Source organism: Gossypium arboreum, chromosome 13 (genome assembly GCF_025698485.1).
Source record: "Gossypium arboreum isolate Shixiya-1 chromosome 13, ASM2569848v2, whole genome shotgun sequence".
NCBI lineage: Eukaryota > Viridiplantae > Streptophyta > Magnoliopsida > Malvales > Malvaceae > Gossypium > Gossypium arboreum.
Window position 1 is genome coordinate 125,763,628 of NC_069082.1, and position 26,008 is coordinate 125,789,635.

A 26,008-nucleotide genomic window follows, 5' to 3' on the forward strand; every position below is an offset into this window, starting at 1 on the left:
ACAATCAATCTTGACCTACTTTTAATATATGTTTTCAATTTTAAAATATATAAATTTTCGTCAAACCTAACCTAACTGATGTTAAGTTAGTTCAATAATATTAATTAAAACTTTAAATTGATCATTTAGTGGATAAAAGTAGGAGATTAATCGATTACCTTAATTTTTCAACTTTTCTAGCATCAGCATAACTTTTGACTCGTGTACATGTACAACTCGAATGAACAAAAATAGAAAGAAAAGCTTCAAATTCGACCCTACATTCATTTTCATTGTTTTTGAAGCCCCAATACAACTTATCCCAGCTAAAACCTATATAGCTTGCAAATTCTGCAATTATATATATATGTATGTATACGTTGTGTGTGAGTAATTACATATAGCAGATAATGAGAGTAAACAGACCATACATAACAAATGCACAACGCCAATGTGATGGGGGTACAACAACAACAACAATATTTTGGTGATCGAAGAATTTGCCGTGTGTTTGGTTTGTTTTTGTTTGTGTTGTGTCTGTCAGTCACAGTCAAGTGAGAGTAACAAGCTTACATCTCAATTCTCAGTGTTTCACTTTCACCCCGTAAGATAACCATAAAGAATGGAAGGGACGACCACCCAACACATTAGTAGAAACACCATCAAACTGTATGCAGCTGGCACCATACACAGTATCAATTTCCAACTCATCAATATATATATTTATATATATTTTTATGTGTTACATTTATTACTATATATCATTAAAACCCAGAGCTTCTATAATTGTTGTCCACACTTCTCTCACCTCGTCGCTGGTTATCATGTGCTCCCGACAGTGAGCTCAAGATGCTGGCTGTGCTCGTCCCGGATATTGCGTCCAGTACATTCTCGCCAATGTCGTTCTTGCAAAGAGGACAAGATGCATTGATCTTTAGCCATTTGTCAACGCATTCCTTGTGCATGAAGTGAGAACATGGGAGCTCCCTTAGCTCTTCGTTATTAGTGTATTTTGCCAAACAAATGCAGCAGACCTGTTCAAAATCCGAGAAGTTCCAATACTATCAGTACGTACAGGAAGAAGAAAAATCTAAGGGAAAAAAGCCTGATTGATAATTCCCAAGTAATCAGAGCATAGTCCTACTGGTCGCGGAGATATCAGATAGTTAAGTATAATGGAAAATTGCGAAGCCAAGCAGTTAAGAAACCCATATAATGAACATGCTTTTTATCTTATTATCGGGAATACAAGACATGTCACTGAATTATGAAAACAATAATGAAAGGAAACACTCACTGCATCTTCTCCAGAGATGATCCTTTCCTTTTCCGTTCCTGCAGCCACAACCCCACCCTCACTGGCACCTGAGTTGACATCCTTACCATCACTATTTCTATTTTTCTTCACCTTGAACTTGTAAGTTGGCAAAGCCTCGATGGATTCAGGTGTGGCCCCTCTTGCATGTGATAGATCCTCTCTAAATCCAAGGACAGAAATAATACAAGGCAGGCAACAGCAGATCGTGGCACATAGAATAAAGGGTATTGCATATCCGATACAACTAATTGTAAGAAAAACTATACATAACCTGGAAAGAGAAAAAGATGAAACAAAATGGATGAATCGTCAAGAAAAGTACAAATAAAAACTTAAATGCAGAATATTGCAATCTGCAACGGCCACTACCTGTACAAGTTAGGAGCCTCACTGGCAGATGAGTGCCCACCAAAGATCCAGACGTTGCCAACCACAAACCAAACAGCAAAGAAGCAATCTAAAATCATTTTGAAGTATTCCACTAGTGCTTTTATTCTGCAATATAAAAATCAGCTGATTGGATACTAAATGTGATCATGGGGCCATAAAAAGAACCCCCAAGGCTATAGACCATTATAACCTTCATCGAGATGACTCTCTGTCAAAGTTCAGTATCAAATGGTCAGACCTATCATATTTCCAGTCCAACTCAAGGATGCTATCAGTGCATGGTACCAGAGTGGAGTCAAAATAAATCTCACATAAACTAAATTGGGTATACTGAATGCATAAATATAGCAACAGCGACTTTAGCTATTATCAATTGGTTTTTAGATTGGATACCCATCTTAAAATTTGGCGTGAAAGCAAAGCAAGTGTTTTCCACCTTCCTTATGATCAACGACAACAGCCACTCCATCTATTGTTAATTGATATTATACTGGATGCTCATCTTTAAAATTTAACATGGTATCAGAGCAGGCACTCTACCATTTCATGATATGTCATTATCTCCGCATGTGAAGTTCATGCCACAAGATAGGTTTGCTGTCTTCTACATTTGAAGGTCTGTATTGAGGGAGATCAAGTGAATCTCACATTGGTTAAATTGAGGGTAAATTGGACACAAAAATATAGCAAGGGTCACTCTACCTATTGTTAATTGGTTTTAGGTTGGATGCTCATCTTAAAATTTAACAAACATAACAAACTTAAGACGGGATGTATAATTCTCGTGCTTCTTTCTTTTCCTGATTTCCAAAAAAGAAAATTGTACCTGGCACTTGTTATTCCCATGTTTTGGCCACCTCTAGGTGATGTAGTTGCAGTTCGATGATCACCCCCATCAGAAGTCCTAGTCACAGAGAAAGAAAAGGATCTGGCAGGGGCATTATTGTGTGAAGCATGGCGATTTTGAGCTGAATCTTGCTCAGAAGCCTGGTTACGATGACGATAACGCCAATACAGAAGAGGGAGGGTTGCTACACATCCAGATGAATAGCCCACAATCCAGGCAAACAATGGTGTACGGGGATGCTCATTCCGTGACAAAGACAAGACAACAATAGATGCTACAATCTGGCTCACTGTAAGAACAAGTTCAACAGAAATCCACAAAACAGAATTCAACGGACTCCTCCTCCGACGGGCATCCCCTCTCCTTACAGAAGATGAGATTCTTGAATTTGTACCATTGGATGAAGATGTTGAAGGTTGAGAAGGTTCTGAAACTAGTGCTCTTGCACTAGTAGAAGGTCTATCCACATGCTGCAAAACATCCAACCCATTCGAAGTTGTTCCATAAGATGAGTTGGATGAAGAAGTATCATCAATCCTTGGCATGTCAATAACATGTCCATTAAAGTCCTTTGGTTGCTCCATTAACAATGGACAAGTGTCAGTTTGATATTCAGAATGCAGTCCCGAAGAGGGAACACCCATCTAAGTTCACCAACACGACTGAAAATGATGAAAGCATAGAAACCTATAAAAAGTTTACTTGCTTTATGTACCACTTCTTAACTCTGCTGAAACAATAGACGCTTTTTTCCCTGTTATTGTTCAAGTTCTGATGATTGACTTAAACTATTTGGCACCTTAAGATGTTGATAAATTAACAAATCCTGTTCAGTTGAGAATTAAGATGCAACTAAGTCAGAATAAAAATATAAACTTTTTCTCCCCCTTGAGGAAATGAATATACAATAGTTGCTAAGCAGAAATCAAACTCAAAGGACAAAAGAGATACCGAACCCACTGAATCCCTAAATCCCATCCAAAAGAATGAACGAAAGGGTTTGCACCATTGAGCTTTCAGAAATTAATACATGGAAAAGAAGAAACATATATAACCTAAATATACTTTCTGAAGTATAAATGGCCAATAACAAATAACATCAGAGCAATCAACAGATTACCATTCACACAATAAATTTAAAAGAAAGCAAGAAAAAAACTAAATAATGGCATGCATTACGCTCATACCCAGAGTCTATTTTTTGTAACCCTCAAACTGCACACCAGCACATGAAATCAACGTGGATTTGCCTTAAAAACATCCAATCTCCTTTCTTTCTGATTATTTAAAGAATTAAAAACTCACCAGTCCCCTCAACCAGGCAAAGGCTTTCGACGCTTTCTTATGACAAATAAGAAACTTATGGATGGAATTAAGTCTTAAACTATGCAAATTTCATCTTAAAATTAGTGGAGAGGGGATAATCCAAATCCAGTTCTTAAAAATTCTTAAACTAACTCAATGAAGATAACAGCTTCACTTTCAATTCAAGAACTAAACTTTTGTCAATGAAGAAAACCCTCCTCACCTCCCAAATTCCGACCCCCACCGCCCCCACCGGAGTGGCTAATACAGTTTCTTCAGCTGCTAAAGAATTTTTTTCTATTAATTCCTACAATAATTTTCAACAAAAATAAAGAATGGGGAAAAAAATTCACTTCCAAAAACTATTCAAATCAAAGTCAATAGCAACCGTATTTAAGATCGAATCAGTACCACACCTCTTAAGGATGAAACACTAGGTTCCTCGATCAACAAGAAAACTCGATTCCTCCTCCTAAGCTGCAAAAAAAGGGGGAAGCGTTGACTAAAATTCAAAAAACGATCAACCCCTAATAAAAATTTGAACAAACAAAATAAAAAGGAACTATTAAATACTCAGTCAACGGAAGTGAATCGCACCAAGGTGGTCAGAAACTAGAAGGATTGTGAGAGCTGAGAAAGTGACCGGAAAAGATAACGGCGACGTTCGATGAGTGGATAGGCGCTGTTGCTGCCTCTAGTTCTTTTCAAAGGTGAGGAGTTAAATGCTCAAGGGGGGTTTGTTTGTTGGGTATTGCTTTATACGGGTGGGAGATGGTAAATAAAATTGTAAAATTTCTTTTTCACTCTCTAATTATGAAAAATTACAAAATATTCATTCAACTATTTAATTTTATCTTTTTTGTTTTGAGTTGGCTAATGTAAAAATAGAAGTACCCCAAAAAATCCAAGATAATTGGGTAACCCAAAAAGACAAAATAAAAAAAAGTTGAGTTACTAAAAATGTAGCTTGCCCTAATATTTAATGTTAATATACTATTTAGTATTTATATTTGACTTCAATATTTAATTTGGTACCGAGTTTTCTTTTTTCCCAATTAAGCACTTTGAGTTTGGATTTAATATTTAATTTATTACCTAAGTTTTTTCTTCTTGTCCCAATTAAGTACCTATACTTTTTTTTTGAGGACACAAGTGTGTTTTCATTTGGTCTAAGTACTAAATTGAACATTAAAGTTAAATTCAAGTGTTAAATTGGGAAAAAAATTAGGATACCAAATTGAACGTTAAACCCAAACTCATGTACCAAATGTTATATTAACCATAATATCTATATGATGATGATGTATGGATTGAACCTACTTTTGTTTGCTTGTTTGCATGGATGATCCACAAAATAGTTAAAAATAAGAGGGGCATAAATAGTAATTGTAATAATTAAAGAATTGCACTTTGAAATTTCAAGCATCTTTTGGATTTTCTCCCCTCTATCCGTACGGCTGGCTGTGGACTGAGTCAACTGGATTATCTCTAATTTTTGCCGTCTACGTTTATCTGTTTTTGGGTTATTTGCATTAAACCTCCCAATATATGGGTTAAATTTTAAAATTATTGTAATTGAATCCCCAAGCTAAAACTGAAATTTAACTAAATTTATGGAACAACTTGACTAAAATGATTCTTTAATTTGAAGATTAAATTGATTGATTTTAAAATTTAAAACTTAACTTAAAAATTTAACTAATTTCCCTCAGCATTTTAATTTATTTATAGTAATGAAAAAATGTTAATTTTGAATTTTGAAAACCTGAGATCATGTTTGAATATTTCAACATTGGACTCTACTAATTTGTAAGCTTTTTCATTTTTTAAAAATTTCTTTTACATATTTTTGAAATCTTTATATATTTGAATAACAAATGGAGAACCCAGGAGAATTAGCAAAAAAAAAAAAAGGTTGTTTTTAAAGTTAATTAGTAAATTAAGTTGTTTTTCTCGAAATTTAGGAAATTAACCTTTTTGAAGAGAGAAATTGAAAATGCATTTTTAGGAAAAATGTTCTTTGAAAAACACTTTTCTACAAAATACGTTTCCTTTAGACAAATTAACTTACCTGATTAGATGATCAAATAACAATGTATTTTTTATTTCAGTTGTTTTGAGCTTTTTTAATTTTTAACAATAAATATATTGTTTACCTTTTAGCATTTTACAAGAGAGGAATTTCGGTGAATTACTGAATTTGTTACATCATTCTAGTGTTTCTTCTACAAAAACATTAAATTTCTTATAAATTTATCTTGAGCTCGTAGAAACTATTTATCTTTTGACATTATTTCACCATTTAAATTAAATTTCCATTTAATTTTTATATAATTTCATTCACGATATGGATTTATCATAATCTAGTAATAACATAAAATTATTTCATGTCCTATCATTTGCAAATATCCTAATATGATAAAATTTCAAATATTCTAATAGATTTATCCGATACGTATTCGAACATGATAAATATAATACAAATTTTAATTAAAAATTCACAGTAAAAAAAAATGAGTGGCAAACATAAAATGTTATGAAATTGGTTACCAAGAGTCACTCATGAATCTCTTTCTCACTTCTTCCATTGGGGCAGCCTTTGAACAACAACCTTAAAAAATCAACAAATCAAAACACATCAATGTGTTTATGTATATATATAACATTTATTCTATGACTAAATATGAAATTTTAATCCGATTAATCCATATCTAAACTTGATTCAATATGATTTAACGATATAACTCTAAATTTAAAGATGATTTATGTAAAAAATACTTAAAACTAGAACGATCTAAACCTAAAATCATTCAAACTTAAGTATTAAATCCGAATAAAACAAAATGAAATAACTCGAATACTAAATAACTTAAACTTAAAATCCCAAAATTTTAAAACTCAAATTGATTCGATCCAAATTGACCCAATCGCAAAATAACTCTATACCTATATTTGGATACTGTTAAATAAGTGCACTTTAAGAAAAATAAAAGAGTTAGAACTATCTAGTATATACTCCCACCCTTGCAAGCTAGAAAAATATTTCAGCATCATACCTTGCCAGAGTTCTCCTTATTTCCCACAATAGTTCGACAAGCAAGCCTCCAAGATTCTGGTTTCTGTACATCATATATTCACCATATTCGTAAAAAATTATGTAAAAAATATATTTATAAGGAAGTTATGTAAAATACAAAAAAAAAAGAAAAATTGTTGAAATAATAAAATTGAGATTATATAATATCTTAAATTTAAGTTATACTATTTTTAAAAATTTATTTTGGATTAAATTTTAAAGATTTCATATATGAAAACACCTTCAAGAAAAATTCATCCTTCTTGAGGAAAAAAGCATATACCTTCTTGAGATATCGAAGTTCATCCTTGGTTCTTTCATTCAAAAGATCTTTCCCATCTACAATCTGATAACAATATCTATTTTATTTGAATTTGATGCTTGCTCATTAAAATGAAAATAACCCACATTAAGCCTCCTTCAATTAACAAAATTAGTGACAGTGTAGTTAATTTTCATACCTCTACAATGCAAGTTCCACAGTTTCCAAAACCTCCACAGTTCATCACTTTTCCCTAATCTCAAAATTTCAACTTAGGAATATTAAAAAAAGAGAGTATGAAATTAAAATATTAGGCATTGTTTTTGGTGGAGATTTTATTTTCGTAGAGTTGGAGTGGTTAAAAATATGAGACTACTTCATCAATTGTGTGATGTCATGTATGGTTAAACTTGAACTCATTGAGTGCCTCGTGATTCAACTTTTTAAGTAGACAATAACGAATGTATTGAGAGTCGGAGCTAAATTCTGATCCGCAACTATACCAAAAAGAAAACCAAAGAAGAAGGGTTTTTTTAAAAAGCAACTTACATAGGCAGCATAAAGCTCAATGTTGTTATCCAACATGATGTTCCTCAGCAGCTTTTGTCCACTTATTGCTGTAGCTTTATCCACTGGATACGACCCATCACTTCCTGGCTTCGGCTGTGCCACCAACCACCACATATTTCATCATTCAATCTCTATGAACAGGAAACTTAATAAAAAAAAATGGGTTGATCTTTTTTGGATGTAAAAAACTTAAAAAGAAAGTACCCCAAGAAATTCCAGCTCGATTTCAGGCTTTTCTGATGTTGTTGATGAACTGGTTTGAGGAGAAGGTGTTGCTAATGTAAGAACATGTCTCTTCTTAGCAAGGAACTTTGTTGTTGGGTTACTGTAATTGTTGCTGTTCTTCAATGAAAATCCTGTTGTTGGTTGGGGTGTTATGCTAGTTAAGCTCAAGGATGCCATTTTTTGTTTTTCTTATGCTCTCTGTGCTTTTTTAATTTCTCCAAAATTCCCCAAAGTTTGATTTGTAAGATTCTGAGCCTCAAATGGAGTGCACTTTTTTATGGTTAGTTTAAAGTTAAAAAATGTGGCCAGCATTTATTGGGTTTTGAAATTTCTCCATGTTCTTTGGGCTTTGTCCAACAACTTCGCTAAAAAATAGAAAGGAAAGGACTCATTGTGTCCATAGTCGTACCAATTGATACAACATAATTTTAGTTTCATAGTTTTGTTTTTGTCACTATTATAATATGCTATAAACCCTTTTAATCCATCGAGATTTACCTTTGTCAGCCCATCCAGACTGCTACAAAATTTTTAATATTCTTCTTGCTTTCACCAATTTTAATATTTATATTTTATATTTATTAAAAAATTAAAACTTAAAAAATATATATAAATACTAGGGGTGAGAGTTCGATCGGATCGAATCGAGTGAAAAAATTTCGAATTAATCGAGTTCACGAATCCTATTTTATTATCGAATTGAGTCAAGTGAAATGAAATTAGATATATAATTAATTTCATATTGGAGCACATAAATTTGAAAACATTTATATTTGAAAATCTTTCAAAAAAATTATAATAAAACATGAGATACTTCTATTTTAGTTGGAAAATGCAATCATATGTTTGGGGTATTATAAGTGATCAAGGGATGGTAACTCATATCATAGGAGGAAATTTTGCGCAAAGTTCTATTAATATTAATGGGTGGCTACTCGGTTTCTTATGGGCATAAGCATCTCAAGTAATTCAACCGTATGGTTCTTCATTATCTGCATATGGCCTTCTTTTCTTAGGTGCTCATTTTGTATGAGCTTTTAGTTTAATGTTTCTGTTCAGTGAGCATGATTATTGGCAAGAACTTATTGAATTCATCGTTTGGGCTCATAATAAATTTGAATACTTAATTAGGTTTAAAATTATCATTTTAGAAAATTTTAAAAATTTTAAATTTTATATATATTTTAGATTTTTTAAAAATATAAAATTTAAAAATTTTATAAATATTTTGAATTTAAAAATTATATTGATTTTTTTATAATTTGTTGAGAGAGATCAATCTATTTATTTTCAAAGTTGGCAAGGATTAAAAGGGTATTTAAACCAATTTATTATTCAAATTATTCTAGTTATTTGAATTGTGAAATTCAAATCGACTCAACTCAAACTTGAAACTCGAATTGAGTTATTTGAGTTAACTCAAATAATTTGTATAACTGGAATAATTCGATATCCAATTTTTTTTTATTTTTTCGAATCGATCAAATTTTGTTTTACCCCTAATAAATTCTTAAAAATACCAATACATTCGCACCTTTTCAACAATTTCTCGAATCTCCTTGAAATCCAAACCATAGCAAATGATTTGTGTGTATATACATATGAGAACTTGGCGTAAATAATTAGACTGATTAATTTTGGCTTGAATCGAAAGCACTCAATTAAACTCAATTAAATTCAGTTCAACCTGATTTTATCTTAAAAAATCAATAAACCGAACTTAAATTTATCCGAATTCGAAACAACCAGAACTTAAAATGACCCAACCTGAAAACTCTCAAACGAACAAAAAACAATATTAACTCAAAATTGACTTAAACTCGAATCAAAATCATTGAAATTTTTAAAACTCAATTTGACTTTATTCAGATTGATTCAATCCAAAACCAATAGACACGCACCATTAAAAGGTCTATATATATAACTGTAACAATTTCTCTTGTTAAACCTTGAAAGAAGCCAATCATCTAAGATGACAAATTTGACTTAACAACAACTTTGCTTGCATTTGATTCTTGAAACTTGAAAAACTTCCTGAGAACAAGGCAGTCATGTTTTCATACAAGTCAAACCAAGCTTCCTTTGCTTGAGTATTACCATGACGATGACAACGTTATGGCTTAGAATTTAATCAAATGTTGAAACACTTGTCAGATGAAGTTAAAAAAAAAAAAGAAAAAAAAAGGGATATTGTTATTATGATTGTCCAAGAAAAAATATATAGTGAAATCTTCCAGCAGTTCACACATAAATTTTTACCAGCATATCTGAAAACTGACATAGGCAACTATTTTACAATAAGAATTTATATCCAGTAATTATGTCAATTCATGTGAATAATGTTTGTGTAGAATTTAGTGAGATGGATGCACCATCAGTGTGGATCATCAACTGCATATGAAAACCAAGAAAGCACTAACCTGTAGGCCACAAGGTTTGCTTTCGGTCAAAGATAATTTGATCTCCATCTGGATATTTTTGAAGTGAATCACTTAATCAGTCCCGTCTAGACACCTAGCAGGCACGAGATCTGCAGCTTTGACTGTATAAATGATGCTTCAACATGTCAATTTGAAGTTAGGAAGAAGTCTGGGTCTGAAGCTTCTCATTCCTTGCACATTCCTCCTGATAAATTATAAGCTCTTTGTAAAAATTCCGAGTTAAGCAGCAAAGGAAGATAGTGAGAACTGAAACACAATATCCACCCAAAGATGCAATTGAGTTCAAAAAATGATTTGGGCAAAGAATTCAGTATGAAGTAGTTATCTCCTTATTACTAGCTCATATACAGTGTAGCTGAGGATGACATCTGCATTTACAATTAGGCCATCAGCGAGCAGGCAAGATTGACATCTTTGTTCAACAGAACATGGAGCATCAGGGCTTGTAATTTTAGAACACCAAATTGTATTGGTCTGCTAGATCATGGAAACTAGCACACAGCTTATTTTCAATTGTTTTAAATGGATTCCAATTTTTGCACCATTTCTTCTTTAAAATGACTTAAAAAGAATTTCATAACCATTATGTGCAATATTACCTACCTGGAAAGCTTTTAAGAGAGAATAGCAGCGTCTTTGCTCCGCCATTGCACAGTATACCTCTCTTTGAGAGCATCACAAACTTTCTGCTCTTCTTGAAGCCCAAGTTGCACCTTCCCTAGCTTCTGCAAAAGAAATGCCTCATTACAACCCCAAATAAACTCAAACATCCTCAATATCAAAGTAGGTTAATATCATTATTTAGTTTCTGTAGGAAATGGAGCTGTTAACTTCTGCACTTTCAATTCAGTTAACCAGGAGAAGTTCCATGTTTGTATGAATCACTTAGCAACAATAAATTACTAGGAACTGAATAATTAACATGTTTGGTTCTAATATAAAAAATATGTATAAAGATAGTATAAAAGTAAATAGAGAAGATAAAACTTGTATTTATTGCACTCTAAACTTAAGGCAACACAATTTCGACAACGAACTTCCAAAACTTGACAACATTTTTATTGCCTTCTTTAATTAGCAATCATCATTGAATTATATCTCTATTTTTCCTGAAAGTGCTGTGAAATACAGCATATAAAGAGTTATAATAAAAGGGAATTAACAAAAGAAGAACAACAAACTAAGGCATGCCTTTTTATACCATTTTTCTTTCATGGAATGTGCACAAGTCTACCTAGATGCAAAAAGGACACTTTCAAAGCAGTTTTGTTAGACTACACTGTGGCTTAAGTGTATTGGTGGAAATTCAAGTCCATTTAGCCTTTCCTCACCATTTAGAGCAGTATAATTGTACAGGAGAATGTCTAGATAAGAGGCCAAAAAAATTGTAGCTCAGAGAAATTTCTAGACCATATGAGCAAAATACAAGGCATAGCCGCATAGGCCCCATTGATTTGTCTTAATGCCGGTGAAACTATTGTTTCCTTGAAATTGATGTAGTGTTGGAAACGGAGTGAACATTAATTGCTGGAGACATGCTTTGTGGGTGTTTGTTTTGGTATTGGGGTGTTTGACACAAATTTGGATTTTCCTCAAAGATCTACTGTCACATTCTTTGTGATGAAAGAGCTATGGTTGCTTGGTTGATACTTGATAGGAAAGTGCAGGTAAACGAATTGAGGATTTTATTCTCTTTCACCCTCTCTAAACTGCATTTTTTTTTCCTCTCTCACTCTTTGATTTCCAAAAGCAGAAGGTAATCTCATCCTAGGTTATTATATTGATCAAGAGATGGTCAGCTAGATAGAGGATGATGACTGACATATTTTACCACAAACTAAAAGTATCACATGTCATCACCATCTCAATTTCCCAATGGCATTCATGATTCATGTGATAACCAATTTACTAGATTGCATTAAATTTCCAAGTACACAGGTTTGATTAATCCATACCAAAGCAAAAGTTTTGCACTGTACAAGGGCAAATGAGCAGTTGAAACAAACTCAAGACGAACAAACTGAAGTGAGAATAAGCAAATATATCCCTGCTATTTTTCAACTTGCTAAAAGGAAGGTAACATTACCTGTTGGCTGCCCTTTACAATTCCCTGCATGGACTCGATTAATTTCATGCGACCAGTAGTGCTAGCAATGGCCTCCTGAAACTGTATGAAAGGAAATATAAAACATGTCAGCAAAGGTTAGAAACTATACAGTGCCAAATGTCGGAGGATGACATAGAGCTAATCGGAGTGAACATGGATATACTGCAAATAATGCTTGATTAAGGTTTTCCTTCATCATTAGGAAACAGAAATAAGGCTTAAACCTTTGCAGTATTGGAATTTTAAAAAAGGTATAACTTATGATAGTCTTGGAATTCGAAGCAAAGCAAGTTCATCTCAGAGTCATGAGAATTTGATTGTGCAAATCACCATTATAACTGAGGGCCTAACACATGGAATACTTTGATTGATCACTTTGACAATGTTACTTGATGATCAATCTTTTGAACTTACTTTTAGAATCCACTAGTGTTTACAATATCTGAATTAGGCATAGGGTTTACAATATCTAAATTTGATTGGTATAAACTTTGACAATTTTACTTATGATATACAAGAATCCACTGGAGTTATAATATCTGAATTAGGTTTAGAGTTTACAAATAATCCGGATGTCATTATATCATTTGAACTAAGTTATTGTAACCATCAATGTGGTTAGTAAAACTAGATGTTTTCTCTTTTTGGAAAAGAGTCACCATTTTATGTAACAGCGAAAGATGCTATTTCCATTTGGTAATTCTTATATTAATTTTCTTTTATGTCATTTAATATTGTTTTTTATATCTTTACAAGGTGTACCGTTATATTGTTGTTAACATTTAAAAATTGCTTCCTGTTTCATGGTTAAGAAATGAAAGCATCTAGATACCGAACCACAGAAAAAGATCGGTGAAGCTAATAAATATATTAGCCATGTTAGCAGGCAGCAGAAAAGTATCAAAGAAAACTGCATTCAACAAAATACCAGACTCTTTATCTAATTACAAAATGGCTAGAGCATAAGTCAGTCAAAATTAATAACATTAACCTATATTTATTTTCTGGCAAAGTAGTGTGAAGAAACTAAAAGCAACTTATATTAACTAGGAAGAAACAAGTTGACACTTAAAGGTTTTAAAGTTCAGAGACAGAAGCATAACAGCCAATAAACAAATGCAAGAAATATCACTCATTTGAGTTGTACCTGTGAATTTATGGAATTCAACAAGGAAGTTTCCTTTAGCATCAACTCTTTAATCTCCAAGAGAGCATTATAGGTTGCATAGAATTTCCGAGTTTGTTGAAGTTTTTCCTTTACAAGACAAATGTTGAATATTAGCACTAATAGAGCTATTTGAACTTAACATAAAATGAAAAAAAAAAAAAAGAAAAGTGAAGCAAAGGGTGTTGAAAAGAAGCTAGGTCAAAATCACACCTGAATATGAGCGTTCAGCTCTGACAACCGGCGCTCATACCTGCAAGTGATGGCTAAATCAACATCAGTATTACACTTTACCTAGAAGAAAGAAAATTAAATTCTAAAATTAATTGCTCTCTTTTTCTTTTCTGTCTATTTTTCCCAGAGGAAGCAGACATTGCTAAGGGATAACCTACATTCTCCAGAACTAAACTCTTGATTTATCATATGGATAATAACAGGCAGTGCCAAGTTATACATACAAATATATTTGAAATGAAATGAAAAGCTTCATACTGCTATTTGGTTGAAATTGTTTCTAAAAGTTTCATATAGCAATGCTCTTTACAGTTACAAGTAAAAAACCTCTCATGAATGATCACCAAACTCAGTCATATTCAGACAACCTATGTAATATCAAGATTTCAAGGCCTAAAACTTTACAGCAATGGAAAAGGAAGGTGAACATACTGGATGAGTTCTGACTGGGAGGGTGCATCATCCAGCTGACGCTTTATTGATACTATTGCCCTCAGTCTAGCTGCAAGTTCCTATGACCCAAATATACCATAATTGTTAGTAACTATTTATATACTTAAAAGCGATTAAGTCCATGAAAAATTAAGTTACTTTACCCTCTTTGCTATATTAAGCTTCAGCAATGATTCATTTAAAGAACCATCTAAACCACGAGAAAGCATCTTGCTGTCAGATCCAGCTGCTATTTTTTCCTCCAAATCACTAACCTCAGCTTCCAGTGAAGAACGTTTTGCATCAAAATCACACCGAATTTCAGATTCTTGTCTTTCTAGTAACTGAAAAAACGTTTGAGAAATAATAACTTCAATTTGCATCCAAGATTCTAGAATTTATTAATAATAATTAAAACATATCAATAAGTGGAAAAAGAAGTTCAAACCTTTAAATTCTCCAAAAGGGAAACGAATTTTTTCACTTTGGATTCAGCACCTTCCTTTCGAATTTTCTCTTGTAAATTTTGTAATTCATTGAGAACGCTAATCTTCTTTTGATTCTATATCATCAATAGGTCATTAGAAATGTGGAAATTTACCTAATAATAATAATAAAAGCAAAAAATAAATAACTTTCGATAAAAGATTAACCTGTTGATCTAAATTTGAATTCAATATCGCAATTGAAGCTCTTATACTGTTAAATTCCTGCTCGCTGCTGCCCTCTTGCATTGTTCAGGATCAGATTCAGCTAAGGATGAGGAATCGTTGACTCGGACACTGAGTCGGACGTAGCTTGACGCGGTACTCAAAGCGAGCTCTTTAATTTTAACGATCTGTTAAACCGTTACTAGACGCTAGAGAAGATGATGGTGTTAGTGGGCTATGGTTTGAGGGTTTTGAGCATTAAAGGGGCCCATTGGATGCAGTTTCGGCCCAAGTGATTCTACTTATATCACACACGTGCAAAAAAATTGCACCAGAAATATAATCATTTTCTTAATATATAATAATTTTATTTTTAAAATAAATAAAATTAATAAAGTGTATTTTAATTTAAAATTTGAAATTAATTTATCATTTGATTGATATAAAAATATTATAAATTTTAATAGCAATGCAAAAACTCAATTATGTTTAATAAATTTTATTAATCATAAAAATATTTATAATAAAAAAACACTAGGTGATGGTGCAAGTTTACTTTATAAATTGATATAATTTCTTTAATTTTATTTATATAAATTTACTACTTACCAATATTAATATTAATATTATTTTTGAAGGAAATATTAGTATTATTTATTATTTTACTATTTCACCTAACTGAACACACACTAAAAATCTAAAAAGATACAACCATAAGTCCAAAGGAAAACGCCCAACCAAGCTCGGTCCCCAAAAAATCCTAACAATCAACTCTGCCACCTCCAAATCTCCAAATAGAGATGATCAAGAGCCAAGTCGGACCTCAATACAATTTCAAGGTAAAATCTAGTTTGACCTGAACAAAAATGTTAAAACTCGAGTTTGACTTAGTTTGCCTATATTAATTTTTTAAATAATTATTTTTATATAAAAATAAATTTAAAAATACAGTACATCATATAAATGTTTCTCAAACAAATTGAAAATAAATAATAACAAGAGTTATACAATATCAAATAATAACAATAAAAATAGTGTAGCAATAATAGTGAAACGACACCAAAACAATAACAAAAAGTAACAATTTTTTTTGCAAATTTGGGCCAGGCCAAAAAAATTTACCCAAGGTCTGATCTATTTAAAAAACGAGCCTAATTTTTTTGTCCAAAGCTTTCCACTTTTTGGGCGGGTCTTTGAGCCAGGTAGCCCGTCTTATGATTAGGTATATCTCCAAGCTAAAGAAGAAGAGGGAGAGAGCACCGGGACCAAACGTGTGGAGTGTATTGATTTCCTTCAACCAAAAGTAAAATAGCCCCAAAGGAAAACAAGCTAGGAAAGAGTAATTCAATCTATTTTTGCAACAGAATATCGGTAAGTTCAAACACCAAAAACCAGTAATCACAGAGAGAAGGAGATGAGAAATACGAAATTTCAGATTTACAATAGAATAGCATAACTAATGTCTAATTCATCATTCTTCTGTCCTCTTTATACCCCAAGCCGTTATTCCTCTGCTGATATAGCTCCCATAACAAACTCAGTAAACTTTTGAGGTGCCTTGCGGTTGTGAGTGGGTCTTGTGTATACTGCTGGCCCATCTCCCTGGTCTTCTCGTGTGTTGGTATCTGCACCTTGTGGCCCATTAAGAAGAACGTGGTTGTTGCAATTGGCCACCAACATGCACACCTCAAATAGGAAATTCTCGTGTGCTGGTCGCTGTTACCTTTTCTTCAGGCTTGCTGTTGAAGAAAAGGAAATTTAGTTGGGCTACGGTGATGTGAGACTTCTGATAATTTGTATTATGCATGACATGGGAGGGTGATGTCAATATGTTTAGTTTTGAGAAAGAATTTTTATATAAAACTTATCTTTTATAAACTACGTTTTTAATGAAATTGCAGTAAAGTTTCAAGGGTTTTAAAGTGTACTATTATTGCGTCTTGTACGCCAATTGGCTGGTACTAATTCAAACTATGATTTTATAAATTTTACACCAAAAACAATATAAAATAATGATTTCTAAATAGTGACACGACATACTCAGATCCTCCTAAAGGATCGGATTTAACTTTTTACAGGGGTCAAACATTTCAGCACTATAAAAGCAGAAGAGCTTCGCCCAACATCAAACAAGAATAGTCAAAAGCGAAAGGCCAGAAAGGTAGACCAAACGGACAGTAGGAAGCATGGTTGAAAGTCATGGAACACCATGAAGCAAACCAACCTCTCATCGATGGCTTATGTGATGTGAAACATCAGTCAATAGACAACAAAATATATTTCTACATATTATTATTTTTATAAAAAAATTTCCATCCTTCTCAAATTCCATTTATTGAATTGCAGATGGAATGATAAAGGTTTATGTCTAAGTTTTCGATTCACATAAATTTCGAATTCAATTATTAAATAATTTTATTTTCTTAAATCCTTTATTATAAAAAAATCTCATTTAAATAATCTTAACTTTGTTTTTATAATTAAAAAAAACAGCATATATAATAAAACTAGTTTACAAAAAATTAATTAAAAAAACAAAGAGAAGAAATGAGTGTGAGTCAAACACCGGCATAAATCTCAAGGGCATCGTCGTTTAGATTGGAGACAAAGTAGGAGAAATAGTCGGCGAATTTGAAAGGGCGGTAAAGGAGCGGATGTTCATTGTCGACAAGTTCACGCGCCGCCTCTATCATTGCTCCTTCTTTTGGCACTGTAAACAGCCCGAAAGAGTACCTCTCTTTCTCCCCCTTCATCACCACCCTATGTTTCACTGCTACAAGTCTTCCATTGCTCCATGCCTATATATATATACAATTTATTATTATTTGAATTTTTTTTTAAAAAAAAGAAAAGATACAACTAATTAAACTAAAACAAAGGGATTATATGTAAACAATTACAGTCTTTAATTAAACTAAAACAAAGGGATTATATGTAAACAATTACAGTCTTTCCTTCTATTAAAAGTTATTTTAATTATTCCAGATTCTACATTTTCTTCTCGTAGAGATGTATTCAAATGTGCAATTTCTTACATTCTTTAGAAGGTGGTGAATATGCCTAATTAACGTGTGGAGCTAGTAAAATAATAAAACAATTTTAAAAGAACATGTGTTTGTATTTAAACCTTACTATATTTAGGTTGTTTTACTATATTTGATCAAGTTTCAAGATATATACTATTTATTGGTGGTTGTATTTCCTTATCTAGTTTTCAAGAATTTTGTATTAGATCAAGTTAAAATTAAAAAAATAAAATTGAGAGTTAAAATTTAAAATTTGAAGTTAAAATAACTTAAATTGAATTATTAATTTTGGGATATATAAAAAATTATAATAACAAAAAGTTCCCTATACTTTAATAAAAATTTTAATGTAATACTTCTACTTTCAAAATATCTAATATGGTACCTGAACTTAATTTCCATCTACCAATTTAGTATCTCCTTCTAATGATGTTAATTACTGACAAAAGTTAAAGGAAAAATAAACTATTAAAGTTAAGGGACTCTAAAGCAATTAAACAATTTTTCTTAAAAACCTTCCCTTCGTAAGAAAAAGCTGTAAACACTATTTTTCCTTTGGACAAAAAAGCATTCCCAACTTTCTCTCATTCCAAAGAAAACTTCAATAACTAGAAAATTTTCGATTAAAATTTTCATTTCCTTAATTTTTACCAACACTTCATCTGTTGTTGTAGTTTGTTTGAATTTTGGTCGAGGTATTATGTTAAAAACTTTATTGAAGTACAAGGGAATTTTTTGTAGAAGATTTATAAATAGTGTAGATATTTGGTATGCACACAACGCAAGTAAAAAGTTTAAAAAATGACATCTTATTTGAAAGTGTTGGATTTTTAATGTCAGTGATTAATAATAAAACTCTCTCACAATCTAAATTATTTTAGGAAGAGATACATTAAATTTATCGAATTTATTTCTTTATTATATGATATTTATGTAAATCCTCAATTAAATTGGTAGCTATCATGAATTTCCAGAGTGAAAAAGTGAGGATGATGAATGAAAGGATGATTATTATTTTTATATATACTTACCTTAAGTGCATCACCAACAATGACAACCAAAGCATCTTTGGGAACCACCACTTGCTTCCAATGTCCTTCTTTAGTGACAATCTCAAGCCCTTGCACTTCATTTTGGCATAGAATAGTGATAGCATTCTTGTCTGTGTGAGCCACCAACCCTAAATTTTGGTCCCCACTTGTCGGTACTTTATACTTCATCACCCTCAAAAAGCTTACGCTATCTCTCACCAAAGCTTCATATTTTTTTTCTTCGATATCAAAACTCTCGAATATCATTTCAAGGATCATAAAACTTAGCTCTAGCATCTTTGAACTCATCATATTGAGTATCTCACTATCATAATGATTAAAAAAAGAGTGCAATTAGTACATAATTTGGTGACAAAATTAGATATTGTCACCATCAATATTTAGTGACGGAAATGAGAAAAGAGAAAAACGTCACTAAATAATAACAGTGACGTTCAAAACGTCACTAATACACAAAATTGTATTAAATTTTTTTACCATTTTTGACACTAAATGGCATATGAATTTAAACAGCCTGTCTATGTTATTAATGCTGGATTTCATGATTGGTGATGGAGTGCTTTGAATTGGCCAATATGTAGACCAGATTACAGCTGAGCAATTGACAGAAGACTTAAATGAAACTGCAGCCAAAAGACCAGTTACAAAGAGACTGACCATAAGTTTTATTTTCTCTATGATGAATCATGATTTTTTTCTGGCAAAGGCATGTGTATGTAAAATAAACAAAAATGTTTTTTCTTTTCTTTTTTAAAGAAATTTAAAGCTGGCATTGGCAATGTATATTAAATGCAAATCTATTTCAAGCATAAGCACTGTATTAAATATGGAACTGGCTGGTAGTGAAGGTGTTTGGTGGCAGCCATTATCATGTCAAAACTATAGCTTTCTTATTGTCATTAGAGATAAATATACATGTATTATGATTTTTCAAGTTCATTTTTCGGTTGATTGTGACAAAGGGTCCTTTTGGTTTTCCTAAAACTAGTGAAAAGTTTGATACCCCATACGTTCTTTTAGTGAAAATTAAAGAAAAATGTTAAAAAATCTCATCAAACTATAGCTGGTTTTGTTTTGAAAGCTGAAGGTTACTTGCTTCAACAAAGTATAGCAATGAAAATCAAATGTTATTAGGGTATTTTAGCTTGAATACATATAGCCAATGCAACCAAACATAAAAGCGCTTGACATGTAAAAACCAGACAGAAAGGATGAAGAAACATTACCAAAAGGCAGGGTTTCCTTGAGGCCACATGAGGTGAGTGAAGTCTCGAGCGGCTTCGAGACGAGTGGCGTCGTCGATGCCGAAGCTCTCGTGTAAAGGAACCATGGGGCATTTGCCTTGGTAACTGCGGTAAGGCTTAGGGTTCTGGTACTTGGTCTTGGTTTCCTCGGGGAGGTCGAACAATGACTTGATCCCTACCAACATGTCTTCGCATAAGCTGGTTGGGATCTTGTCGTAGCGCGTTAGTAGGAAACAACCGTGGCTCTCGCATGCCTCTCTTACTTTTCTGCATAATGCTTTCCACCTCTGATCTGGTGATGATGATGATCTGCCATTTTTGATGTCTTCACCTGAGAATTCAATAACTGGGATTGTAGCTGTCCTATCCATCTCTCGATCTTAATCTTATAATTTCCCTCACTTTTTTTCCCAGTCGGAGTATTCACTGTATGAAGGAAAAAGAATAGAAGGTACCCTAGGTTATAAGGGAGTTGACACTACACAATTCAAAAATGATTTTATGGATTTAATTAGATATAATTTCGATCACGTTAAGGTTAACCTAAATCACTAGTATTGTTAAAAAAATCTCATTGGGTGGAATTAAAAAAAAAATTTACAACCTTAATGCTTGGACGATTGTGTGATTAAATCGTAATATGTGCGAGATAGTGATTTGTTCTTATTAAAGATATATGAGTTGTACCCATAAAAAGCAATAGTTTAAATCATCATTTTTTTTTAATGTTTAACAAGATTTTGAATTTAAGATCTTATTCTTTTTGAGATAACGCTTAGAATTATCTATAGTTCCTTTTCAATTCATAAATAGACACTTCAAAGTATTTGATTCAACGTCTTCTTGTATTAACAACAATATACATACAAATTAAGTTAAAACTCAACCGGCTTCTATTATATTAAATTATAGCAACTAAATTCTCAAATTAATATATAATATAAAAATTAAAACCATAATTTAATAATTTCTTTTAGACTAAAATTCCAATGTCTATTAACTACATTGGTGCTTGATGACATGCACATTTAATCATGTGAACTTCACGTGATTTTAATATTGACGACTTACACTGTATTTTGTTTAATATACATTGAATGAGATCTTTGATACATACCCTTATTGGAATTCGATTTAATTTTTCTTTTCTAAATAGTTGTCAGCTTCAAGCCTTCACACACCAAATATTGGAATTATTATGAGTAATTATTTGAGAGTTTTAGATTTTATAAATATAATTAAAAATATAACAAATCAAATTTATTTATATATATATATATTTAATTTTCCAATTATTATTATTATTATTATTATATTTTTATTATTTTATAAATCCTAAATTTTAAATTTTGAATCGTGTAAAATAAAGGCAGTATGTCAGAATAAGTAGAAGTGGGAAAGAGTGGGAGCTGAATGAACAAAAGTTTATATTGTAAGGCATAGACATGTATTTATGTATGCTTGATGGAGTAGCTATAAAAACCCAGTTACCAATTAATGCTTTTAATTTGGCATCAATATAAAACTATAAAAGCAAACATAATTTTAGAGGGCCCTTGACTGAAACCTACCACTCTAAACTATGAGTTTTTGATTGTTTCCTTTGGTTAAAGATATCAACATTATCTTTAGTGTTGTGCGGAAGCGTGTGAAAGAGTAAAATTATTGTACTAAAAAATCACACTAAGTTCAATTCCCAGGAAAGAGAGGTGGATCACGAGGATCACTTAAGTACCAAGTCTTTCCTAGCCAGAATATCCCTCTATCGTAATTTAATAGCACAATAAATCACTACAATCACATTCACAAAATATGAACAATAAATAGTAAAGAACACCAGAATTTTAACGAGGTTTGGCAAATCTTGCCTACGTCCTCGGACACTACCAAATATATTTCACTCCAAAATACAAGTGAAACTTTACAAATAGGGAGAGAGAACAATGCCTTAAGTAGAGAATGACAAATGTGGGATGATGAGAATGAGCAATGGTTGGCCTATTTATAGTTGAGGTTTAAGGGCCACCTTGCAAATTCCCTATTCACTTAGGGACCAAAAATTGCTATTATCCCATGCCCAACACTAAATAAATATTTGGTGCCCATAACTTTGACCTTTCCAAGGTATGGGTAGGTATGGGAAAGGTATGGGCAAGGTATGGGATATATTCTAATAATCTCCACCTTGAAGATTTGATTAGGATAATCTTATCTTCACACAATTCTTTCTCGCCTTTGACAACAATACTTGATAGTGCCTTCTTCAACTGTTAAACTTGCAGATATTGATCAAGTTCAAACAATGTTCGAACTTGGTTCTTTGTTACCACCTTGGTCATCATATCTGCGGGATTATCTGCGATCTTGATCTTTCAAGACAAATTTTCCCTCTTCAATAATTTTCCGCACAAAATGGAATCGACGTCGATATGCTTTGTATGCGTGCATGATAGACTTGATTCTTTGCTAAATGAATAGCACTTTGACTATTACAATACACGTTAATATGCTCTCGAACCAACCCCAAGGTTTTAGCCATACCTTGTAACCAAATAGCCTCCTTTCTCTCTCTTACATGCCATGTACTCGGCTCGTGGTTGACAACGAATCAGACCGTAATGTAGACTTCCAACTTATTGGTCCTCCAGCAAGTGTAAATACATAACCGGTGGTTGATCTTTGCTTGTCCAAATCACCGCATAGTCGAATCAACGTACCCAATAACACCTTTACCAAGTGTATTATCCTGCTTGAACAATAATCCAACATCTACGGTCTTCTGAATATACCGTAAAATCCATTTCACAGCTTGCCAATGTCCTTTTCTAGGATTACGCATATACCTGCTCACTATACTAACTGCCTGTGAAATGTCGGGTCTTGTACACACCATTGCATACATTAAGCTACCCACTGCATTAGAATACAGAACTTGCAACATGTATTGTCGTTCCGTATTCGTCGAAGGAGATAATTGTACAGAAAGCTTGAAATGAGAAGCCAACGGGGTACTTACAGGTTTTGTATGCTCGTTCATGCCAAACTGTTGTAGTACCTTTTTCAAATACTGCTTCTGAGTCAAGCTAACTCTATCATGAGCTCTATCTCTCCATATTTCCATGCCGAGAATCCTTTTAGCTTCTCCTAGATCTTTCATCTCAAACTCGAGATTGAGTTCAGTCTTCAATCTTTCAATCTCAACTCTGCTCTTAGATGCTATTAGCATATCATCAACATATAAGAGCAAGTATATGAAAGTTCCATCTTGTAGCTTCGAAAATACACACAATGATCAAATTTGCTTCTTGTGTACCTCGCCTTTCATGAATCGATCAAATCGCTTGTACCATCGCCGGAGATTGCTTCAATCCATAAAGCGACTTTGTCGGTTTGCAAACCCAATTTTCTTTTCCAAAGAACCTTGAATCCATCCGGCCGAGTCATATAGATTTCCTCTTCCAAATCACCGTGTAAAAACGCGGTCTTCACATCAAGCTAAACTAGTTTAAGATCATATTGCGCAACCAAGGCTAGCAAAATCCGAATAGACGAATGCTTCACAACTGGAGAAAACACTTCATTGTAGTCTATTCCTTCTTTCTGAGCGTAACCCTTTGCTACCAATCTAGCCTTGTATCAATTTCATTTTACCAGAAATCCTTCCTTCTTTGCATATACCCATTTGCATCCAATTGCCTTCTTTCCCTTGGGCAGTGTCACCAACTCCCAAGTCCTATTTTTATGAAGAGACTGCATTTCTTCATTCATTGCTTGCTTCCACTTTGCACCATCAGGGTTACTTATTGCTTCTGTGTAAGTAGAAGGAACATCATCATCTGCAATTGGAAGTGCATAGGCCACTATATCATCAAAGCGAGCAGGTTTACGAATCTCTCTTCTTGGCCTCCTATATGCAATTGAATCTTATTGCTGTAGAGGTTTTTGGGTAGGAACCTCTTCATCATTTGTCCCTCCAATATTAGCTGGATCATCATTAACCTTTTCAAGCTCCACCTGCTGCAAAGTACTACTGGTTTTGTCATCCTTTGTGAATCCTTGTACTTTAACATGGTTGATTCATTAAAAGTCACATCTCATCGAAAACAATCTTCCTTGTATCAGACACCGAGACGGTATCCTTTTACTCCATCGTTATACCCAAGAATAATGCTTTCTTTGCTCTTGGGTCTAACTTAGATTCTTTACATGATAATATGCAATGGAACCAAATACATGTAAAGAATCATAATCGTGAGTAGATTTACCATCCACATCTCCATAGGAGTTTTTCATTTATTGCGGTGATGGCAAGCGGTTAATTAGATGGCACGATATGTAATCGCCTCACTGTAATTCTTTGCCCAATCCAAAGATTGGACAACATACATCAAACTTTCTCCAAGATAGTTCGATTCATGCGTTCGCCACCCCATTCTCATTGTGGTGTATCCCGAACGGTGAAGTGTCGCACAATGCCCTCATCTTGGCATACTTGTAGAAATGGATCGTTTTGTACTCAAGTACCATTATCCGATCAAAGTCGTTTGACCTTTCGACCAGTCCGAGTCTCCACCATCTTCTTCCATTTCAGAAATGCATCCAAAACTTTATTTTTTCTTTCCATTAGATACACCCATACTTTTCTTGAATAATCATCAACAAAAGTAACAAAATAGTGCATACCTCCCAAAGAAGCCACTTTGGTAGGTCCCCACACATCATCGTGAACGTAGTCCGAATTCCTTTCAGATTGTGAATTGTTGGACCAAATTTTACCTCTTCGCTTGCCCGAACACAATGTTCACGTAATTCCATTTTCCAAGAATTTGCACCTTTCAACAAGCCTTGCTTCGCCAATGTCTCGCAAAGCTTTTTCACCAAAGATGTGCCAATCGCATATGCCATAATCTGTAGCCTCGAATCTACATCTTTGTAGAAACTGTTGATGTTGATCCAATAACTGCACTTCCATTTAAAAGTACAAGTTATTTCTTCTTGTGCCTTTCATCACCGTCAATTGCCCAGCTACTACCTTTAGTAATCCATCTCTCAAAGTGATTGTGAGCCCTTTAGATTCTAGGGCCCCTAATGAGATGAGATTTTTCTTCAGGCTAGGTACATAGCGAACATCTGTCAAGACTTGGATTGAGCCGTCGTGATTCTTCAATTGGACTGTACCCACTCCCATTGTCTTACAAGCACTATCATTGCCCATAAGAACAATTCCACCTTCTAGCTCTTTAAGACTAGAAAACCAGTCCTTATTAGGACACATATGGTAAGTACATCCTGAATCCAAAATCCACTCATCCGTTTGACATGCCATTGCCATGCCAACCAAACTAAAGTTTGACTCCTCATCATGCTCCGCTACATATGCATTAGAAATAGCCTTGCCCTTTTGTAGCTTAGGACAATTCTTTTTCTAATGCCCTTTTTCATGGCAAAAGGCACATTCATCTTTGGCGGGTCTCCCTTTGGACTTTCCCCTTCTACCAGATTTACTGCTGTGTGAACGACCTCTTACTGTTAAGACAGTTGTATCTCTGTAATCTCTTTTATCTTTCTTTCGAGTCTCAGATCTATACAACGCACTACAAACTGCATCAAATGTGATCGTGTCCTTCCCATGAAGCAATGTGGTGGTAAGATGATCATATTCATCAGGAAGGGAATTCAACAACA

General features: G+C 33.2%; 4 protein-coding genes across 7 annotated transcripts; all 4 read right to left on the reverse strand.

Annotated features, from left to right (window-relative positions):
* Positions 1-154: 154 nt before the first annotated feature.
* LOC108464578 (E3 ubiquitin-protein ligase At1g12760) lies at positions 155-4,597 on the reverse strand. Of its 3 annotated transcripts, none has more exons than XM_053024284.1 (7): positions 4,437-4,597; positions 4,256-4,316; positions 4,063-4,118; positions 2,514-3,360; positions 1,667-1,792; positions 1,277-1,568; positions 155-1,013 (listed from the first exon to the last, which is right to left on the reverse strand). In XM_053024284.1, the coding sequence occupies exons 4-7, from the start codon at positions 3,176-3,178 to the stop codon at positions 744-746; spliced, it is 1,353 nt and encodes a 450-aa protein (XP_052880244.1). In that variant the 5' UTR covers positions 3,179-3,360; positions 4,063-4,118; positions 4,256-4,316; positions 4,437-4,597; the 3' UTR covers positions 155-743. The 3 variants fall into 3 exon arrangements, with proteins under 3 accessions (XP_052880244.1, XP_052880243.1, XP_052880242.1); XM_053024283.1 differs by having other exon boundaries at positions 4,063-4,146; XM_053024282.1 differs by lacking the exon at positions 4,063-4,118.
* Positions 4,598-6,191: 1,594 nt separating this feature from the next.
* Positions 6,192-8,249, reverse strand: LOC108463241 (photosynthetic NDH subunit of subcomplex B 3, chloroplastic). 2 transcript variants are annotated; one of them, XM_017763181.2, is made up of 6 exons: positions 7,952-8,249; positions 7,727-7,840; positions 7,377-7,430; positions 7,199-7,261; positions 6,896-6,958; positions 6,192-6,450 (listed from the first exon to the last, which is right to left on the reverse strand). In XM_017763181.2, exons 1-6 carry the CDS (start codon positions 8,147-8,149, stop codon positions 6,415-6,417), a joined length of 528 nt encoding a protein of 175 aa, XP_017618670.1. In that variant the 5' UTR covers positions 8,150-8,249; the 3' UTR covers positions 6,192-6,414. The 2 variants fall into 2 exon arrangements, with proteins under 2 accessions (XP_017618670.1, XP_017618671.1); XM_017763182.2 differs by lacking the exon at positions 7,377-7,430.
* A 1,913-nt stretch (positions 8,250-10,162) lies between these two features.
* Positions 10,163-15,244, reverse strand: LOC108461923 (uncharacterized). Its single transcript, XM_017761906.2, is given in 10 exon segments — positions 10,163-10,597; positions 11,017-11,069; positions 11,072-11,138; positions 12,500-12,580; positions 13,668-13,775; positions 13,899-13,938; positions 14,352-14,431; positions 14,516-14,695; positions 14,800-14,913; positions 15,005-15,244. Coding segments are annotated over 10 exon segments (852 nt in total). The 5' UTR covers positions 15,086-15,244; the 3' UTR covers positions 10,163-10,549.
* A 2,188-nt stretch (positions 15,245-17,432) lies between these two features.
* Positions 17,433-20,982, reverse strand: LOC108461941 (probable 2-oxoglutarate-dependent dioxygenase AOP1). Its single transcript, XM_017761935.2, has 3 exons — positions 20,306-20,982; positions 19,059-19,383; positions 17,433-17,799 (listed from the first exon to the last, which is right to left on the reverse strand). Exons 1-3 carry the CDS (start codon positions 20,692-20,694, stop codon positions 17,560-17,562), a joined length of 954 nt encoding a protein of 317 aa, XP_017617424.1. The 5' UTR covers positions 20,695-20,982; the 3' UTR covers positions 17,433-17,559.
* Between the last annotated feature and the right edge of the window lie 5,026 nt (positions 20,983-26,008).